Here is a 7,342-nt window from a genome sequence, read left to right as displayed (position 1 = left end):
TATTAAATGTAAATTTTAATGTGCAGGATTAAAAGTTTAATTGACATTCAGACATCATCTTCATTACATATTTCCTTATTATCACAGGAGAAATGCACATACTGACAGACAGAAGACATAGATGAAAAAGTTGAGATTATTCACAGCATAGTCCTTTACGGAAACAAAACAAAGATGTTGACCCCGTACTGTAGAGGCTGAAGTCCTCATTACGCTTGCTTCTTTTATTGGCATAGAAGTAGATCTCAGATTGTTCTCTTCTTGTTACAGGGGGTGCTGAAATGTTGCAAAGGTTTGGAGGTAACAGTGATGTATTAACATTCATTAAAATTGTTTGTAAATGGATTCAATGCGACTGTAAACATACAATCGTTCACAATGCATTAAAACACCTGTCTCGATTTCCAGTAACAATGAAGATGATCTAAGTATATTTAGTGTGAGTTTTAAGAAATTACTGAATAACAATAATTCTTTTAATGGTTCTTTTATAAAGCATAGTATTCTGTGGCTTATCCTTGGTAATTATCATTACAGAAAATTGCTATGGTGATGAAAATTTTAGGAGAGTTGGGTCTAAGACTTTATTTATACATATGTAGGACTCTCACTTCATGGCATTTCATTACATGAGAAATATTTTTCCCCCTTCCAAAGTCAAGATAATATCACTCTCAGCCCTTCTGCATTTTCTTGTGGTATCTTCCTTTGTCATCTAGGGAGAGATCCCAGGGAAACCAAGAAGTACTGGTCAGGAGATAAACAGCTCTACTTCCCAGGAATCCCATCGAGTCCACTCAGAGCTGGCTGCCCACATCTGGGAGGAGATGTTTCCTGAGAAATTTCTGTATCTCCTTCCAAGCATGCTCCTGTGCGGCTGCGTGTTGGACAGCCTCTCCCCCCCAGTAGATGCTTGGAATTACAAAGGGGATCCTTGAGGCAGAGCACAAGGGGGCGTAGGGAGGCTCAATCAGGTGACCCGCCCCCGGGTAGGACAGCAGGGTCCAATTCTTCTTCCCACTTTTCATCAGCTGGGCTGTGGCTTGATGAGCATGGACTTTGCTGTTGAGGTTTTTATCATCTTCTCCCACCACAAAAAGGAAATGTCCCTGCGCCTTTTCAATGGGAAAACAATATTTGCTATCCTTATCTGCAGTTTCCTCATAGGTTCGATAAAACTCTGCAAATCCGAAAGCATTGGTGATGACAAATTCTATATTGCATGGTACGGGATGGTTGACCTGACCGTGATATACATGAGGTTCAGTAGTAACAAAGGTAGGCCCATTGATAAGTACAGTGGCTTTTATTTGTTTTAGGTTAACAGCCATCGAGAGTCCAATTTCTGCTCCTTTGCATACAGAGACGACGCCAACACCTGGGCCCAAGACCTAAAAACAATAATAATGAGATGTTATTCTTTCATTAGGAAATAATTAAGAACTTCAACAAGGAATAGTAACAGGCTAGTTTTTAAAAAAAAAAAAGTTAAAGAACCCACCCAGATGAGTACATATCTAGTAGTTGGAGTTCTGGAACACGGTTTGTTTATTTAACTGAGCGTTACTGTATATATATTGGATTCAACATTATGCCTGGTTCTGAGTTTAAAATATCTTCAAGAAATATTATGCCAGGACTAGAAATACAGGTCTGTGGCAGAGCCCTTCCCTAGCATGCAGTAGCCGCCACTGGACAAACAAACAAGGATAACAAGACGGGTGTAGTCAGGAAAACAAGCAAAGTGAATGTGTTATTGTAAATAGCATTGGTCGGGGAACAGGCAATGAGTGAGGTGCCTTACGGAGGAGTTGAGTTTCCTCCAGAAAGAGGAAAGAGTGAAAGGAAGTTAGGGCAGCACATGGAGCTTGACTGGAAAGCGTTGATCTCAGAAGGAGATTTCAGAAAAGCTTGTCTCAACACACTTTCTATTGTCAATCATCAAACAAGCCCAGCAAAGGAGTAATGTTGTATAAGGCAATGAAAAGACAGAAGACAAAGTCCGTGGAGAGACCTAGATTATTAGAATATCACACATTCTCTAACAATGTATACAGACAGATCAGCAGGATCAAAGAGTCTCAGAAGAAATGGGCTGTAAATTGAATTTTCACACATTAAAAACGGAGGCAATAAAGAGTAATATGCTGGCTGATTCAAGCATGCTAGCTAACCATATAGGACATCTCTTCACAATTTTAAGGCTAATATGACCTTGATTTTGCATGGAAAAGCAATGTATCCACTCTCAGAGGATGCATTTTGATGAGTCTGAGCTCATTGTCTTTTGCTACATATCTACTTAGTCTCTGTTGTAAGGCCAATATGGTCTCCTTGTGGATTTATTTTCTTCTCATGAAAAATAACACAAAATCAAGAGATCAAAGTCTGTGTTCTTGACAATTTTTCCGATCTTAAGACATCGATGCTAATCAATGCCTAAAACACAGCTATCTTGTGCACTGGAGGACAGGACCAGAGAATTGCTGATCAGGAACTCTGTGTGTTCCAGAGAAGCGACTGGTGGTGGACTAAATGTCAACATAAGGCAGTTGGTTTGATTTTGGTTTTGTTTTCTCGTGGTCTAGAACTCTGGGGATAGATGACTCAGACCTTGGTTCTGGAAAACACATTCACAAGTTGTTTGTTTATAGATATAAATACGTACAATTTCTGGGACTGTGGAGATAGCTCAGTCAGGAGAGGGCTTGCCCTGGAAGGATGAGGGTGGACATTAGCTATGCTCCCAGAACCTATGGAAAATCGGCAGACATGCTGGCTTGCTTGTGCTCTCAGTCCTATGGAGATGTACACAAGAGGACCCTAGGCTCACGAGTCAGACAGCTTATCCTGATAGGGAATCTGCGAGCCTCTGTGAGAATCCTGTTTCCAAACCAAGGTGAATGGCTCCTGAAGAACAATGCCTAAGGCTGACCCTTGTCCACCACAAACATGTACACACACACACACACACACACACACACACACACGAGCCATCACACCCTCCCCCATACAGAAACCTGTACACAAATATCCCTCTCTAGTATATGCACATGTATCTATGTATATACAAATATATAAATATACATTTATAGACACACAGAGGGTGGGAGGGGAATCCTAGTTACTAGTTACAAATAGAACGTACAAACCAGAAAGAGTAGAAGACAGCTGTTCTTTGTAGCAAAGAAGATAGCCTCAGTGGACTCAAGTTTCGAAGTCAAGGCAAGTCATACAGCATTGCAGTTAACCTAACACTGGGATGTATTCACACAATGAGCCTAAAATTACCTTAGGATGTCTCAGGAGAAACTCTGCACCTTCCTCAAAATACTCTAGATCTATCGTCTCCAGGTGAGAGGGCAGGTCATCATAGCCCCAGTAAGCCAGAGCCAAGGCCGCAAAGCCGTGACTGGCCAGAAGACTGGCCCGGAATTCGATTAGTCCACCAGTGCTCCCAAACAAGTCAATAATCCCCGGGAAAGGGCCTTTGCCTGGAAAAGGACAACATAGAACAGGTCACATATGAAAATAAGGGGGAAAGACAACGTGAATATAAAGGCAACAGGCAGAACTAAATCTTGGGATTAATACACAAATTCTCTAATGAAACATCCAAATGTTCAGCCTTGTATCTGAAGCAAAAGTAAGGTCTTCTTAATATATAATGAAACATAACTTCTAAGTATTTTATTATAAACTATGCGCACTGACATATTTAATTCCTGAAGCCTAGAGGAGGGGTTATTCCCATTGTCTTTGAGTAAAGAAAGTCAGGGGAATAAAATGTGCCAGGACTTCTTAACCAAACAAAGGTTCACAAACAAGCTTTAGGAAATCTATGAAGGTTCTAAAATTAGATGAAAAATACACTGTTTATATGTGTTTTCCTGTGAGAAATGCTCCTGGTTGGTGAAGGCTATCTCCAAAGGCTACCTGGGAGAGGTAGAACTTTAAGAAGGGGATCCAGTTGGAGAGCTTCATGTCCTTGAGGGTGAGCCCTCACAAGGTCTAGTTAGACAAAGATTCTCTCTTTGTAAGTGGATTACAAAGCTCGAAGATGCCTTTAATGGTTGCTCTGGCTGACATGTCCTGTAAGAGCTGCAGCTCAGTAGCACGGTCCCTGGGCACTTGCTTCTAACATGTCTAAGTCTCAGGGCTCATCCCAGGCACTAGGAAACAAAAGATGGTAATCACCTTACTCTGTTACAATCTGCTAACCACTAACTGACGAAAGAGTTGATAAAACTTCCCATGACATCAGAGGGACACGAGGAGCTCTTTCTTTTCATATTAATTTCTACTGTGTGTAGCCTAGCATACAGAGAAAGAAGAGGGATGTCAGGGCGTCAGTCCACATTCACTCTGTGTTGACAGAGTGCTTCTACAGTGAGCCAGAGCCCACCCACAGTGGTTGTCATAAACTGTCCCTCCCGTGAAACTTGACTTCAGAAAAGGAAGACTGGCCACGTCCATTTAAAAGCTGGCATCAGTGAAGGGGCACTGGTGAGTTTTTAAATGGCTGTGCTTCCTTTAGTGTGAGAAATGAGATGACACAATATATCTTGGTTTAGAAATGACCATGCAAGTCCACTAATAAAGATCAAGTTGCGTCTTCTAATGAGTGGGAAGGAAGGGAACAATGAAGGACTTGAAATCTTTCCACACCTAATTCAACCTCTTTGTGATCAAATATATCTCATTGCTCCTTTGTGCCCCAGCAGATCGTGTAATGCAAGAGACTCTACATATCCAGTATCCCAGAAGATAACAAATGACACAGCACACTAGCCCGAGGCAGAAGGTCTAGACCTAAATGTGTGTGTGTGTGTGTGTGTGTGTGTGTGTGTGTGTGTATACATTTTAAACAGAAGTATGATACTAAAAAAACAAAATTTAGTGCTAGTTCCTTGGCCCTAAGCACTATGGGATGGTCTATATTTTTATTCCTGGGCATAAAACTATTTAAGCTATCTAAACAAGCTTGTTACAGTAAAACATCAATACTATACTTAAACCGAATGCTAACGTGATACAGCTCCTAAAACCTGCTCTGTGGGAATCGTCAGTCAGCCAGGCTCTAATGAACTACACTTAACCTACATTCAACCAATCAGAAACCTCCCAACGCTAAGACTCCAGAATATGCAGTCATAACCCCAGACAAGCTTCAGAATGGTGGACATGAAACTTGAATTAGAGCGGAATACCACCCAATTCTATTCTGAGCCTAAATTAACCCGGATTCTCAGGTAGGACAGCGAGAGCTGTATAATACCCTTCTCCAAGCTAAATTTCTAGAGGCTCGAGGCATCCCGAAAGGGAAACAAGGACGACAGTCAAAGTGACTCTACTCACCTGGGGGCAGAAAGAGGGCTCCCCGGAGGCGGCCTTCCTTCACTGGGATCCTTGTGACATCAGGTGCCACGTACCATCTTTCCAAAGTCAGGCTATCCATCGGCGGACTGACAACAATACCTTTTATTGGAAAGTGTGGCTCGGAAAGTTCTATGTGGACCTGGTAGGGGATATTCACATCTTTTTTCGCCAGGCGACTCAACAGCTTTTCGGGTTTCAGGGACCAAAAGAGACCCATGGGGTGGACACCCATATAGTCTCCTCCAAGTGAGGGATCACACTCCAGGTCCACCTCCCCCGTTTCACTGGCCTTGTAGTAGGCTTTCGAAACAAACATATTCCCCTTCTCGTCTTTCAGGGATGCCTGGAGGCACACCACCTGAAAGGGTGCCAGGCCTGTGACTTGGATGTGCACAGGCTCATCAACAAGTGCACTAAGAGGAGCGGCTATTAGCTTGGCCATTTTTGCAGTGGCAACCTCGAACAATTCTTCAGGAATATCTTCACCAAAACCTCAAAACAGAAAGAGACAGATATGAAACACAGTGGCAATCAGGTTAGTGGATGACAGAAAGGAGCAAGAGGCAGATCTCTTAGGATTCAGCTTTACCCCAGCATTAATTTGTGGCAAATACACTGTGATAATTTTGTAATCAACAGCTTTCTGGAAGAGAGATTTTGACAGATTTCTAGAAGCTTAAAGAGCATGTGGATAGGTGCTAGAAGTTCAAGCAAACTAACAATCAGGAGACAACACACCCTCGGTGCTCAAAAGGAAAGAGAAATAAATAAATAATAAAGCAGAATGTCTGAAACCCCTTACCTAACAAATACACACATCAAAAGGCAAAAGACAGACATTTCCAGAGTGAAAAGGAGAAAATGTACCTATAGTAAATTATATTTCAGGAAATGCACTATGTAAGAGATGTTATTCCAGGCAGACAACTTAATGCCTCTGAGAAATGGGGAGCAAGAATGCTTTATTATCTGGGTAAATATAAAAGCTCTTTTCAAAATGTCATCCCTTAATTGTGTGTGTGTGTGTGTGTGAGAGAGAGAGAGAGAGAGAGAGAGAGAGAGAGATTAAAGTAGTTAAAAGTCTATTAGCTGTTCAAAATAAAAGTAACTGTTTTATGAAGTTTATATAAAAAATATGGCAAATAGGTAGAAATATGATAAGTATGTTTCTTATATTGCTGGGCGTCAAATAATATAGGCTTTTTTTGCAGAGAGATAATGATAACTTACAGTACTTATCAAGAGCCCAGGAGCTAAGAGAGAACAGATATGAGAGCTGCCAGACACCAGAGGGATTTACTTAAGGAACAGTGACATAGAGAAGGGTACAGGCAGTAAATCACTTACAGTGATGGAGCAGCAATGAGCTGAAATGGAGAGGCGTTCAGGGTCAGCACAGATGCACAGGCCTTCCCGCCGACTCTCAATCCAAAGCTCCAACAACTTTACAGATATGGTAGGAGTTTAACAAATGCAGCCCATCCAGTCAGAGCTGGAGAACGTGTCTTTATAGCTCACTCCTCAACCTGGCCTAAGTTGGCTGAAAAGAGATAGGTGCCTAAGAAGACCTTGGAACTTGAACTTTGGATAAATGCCTGAGATAAAGACGCCTAAAAATAAAAGCGGCAGGGCCGCTACTGTGGAAAAAGCCCCGACAAGCTTGTCTTGCACGGCACCTGTCCTCTGAAACCATCTCCTTTGCTGGGATGTGGTGGTGAGCTCCTGGGCAGCCAGCACTAGGGAGACTGAGGCAAGAGTGAAGTTAAAGGCAGCCTGGGGTACATAGGGAGATCTTGTCTCAGAAAAACAACAACAAAAGGAAATGGTCTCTGTAGGACGGTGTGTTATTTCAAATGGAAGTCTTGAAGGCAAGGGAATATAATCAGCTGAGATTCACTCTTGCATGTGTCCTGGAGTCAATACAGAGCTGGAGACACCGCTTCCGGAGCCTGTTTGTCTTTCC

At 42.2% G+C, this 7,342-nt stretch overlaps 1 protein-coding gene across 1 annotated transcript; it reads right to left on the bottom strand.

Moving 5' to 3' along the window:
* Nucleotides 1-6,868, bottom strand: LOC142847350 (bile acid-CoA:amino acid N-acyltransferase-like). Its single transcript, XM_075968059.1, has 4 exons — nt 6,727-6,868; nt 5,359-5,871; nt 3,292-3,494; nt 1-1,391 (listed from the first exon to the last, which is right to left on the bottom strand). The coding sequence occupies exons 2-4, from the start codon at nt 5,819-5,821 to the stop codon at nt 798-800; spliced, it is 1,260 nt and encodes a 419-aa protein (XP_075824174.1). The 5' UTR covers nt 5,822-5,871; nt 6,727-6,868; the 3' UTR covers nt 1-797.
* Nucleotides 6,869-7,342: the final 474 nt, after the last annotated feature.

Source organism: Microtus pennsylvanicus, chromosome 3, assembly GCF_037038515.1.
Source record: "Microtus pennsylvanicus isolate mMicPen1 chromosome 3, mMicPen1.hap1, whole genome shotgun sequence".
NCBI classification, from domain to species: domain Eukaryota; kingdom Metazoa; phylum Chordata; class Mammalia; order Rodentia; family Cricetidae; genus Microtus; species Microtus pennsylvanicus.
This window is presented reverse-complemented; position numbering and strand designations above follow the sequence as displayed.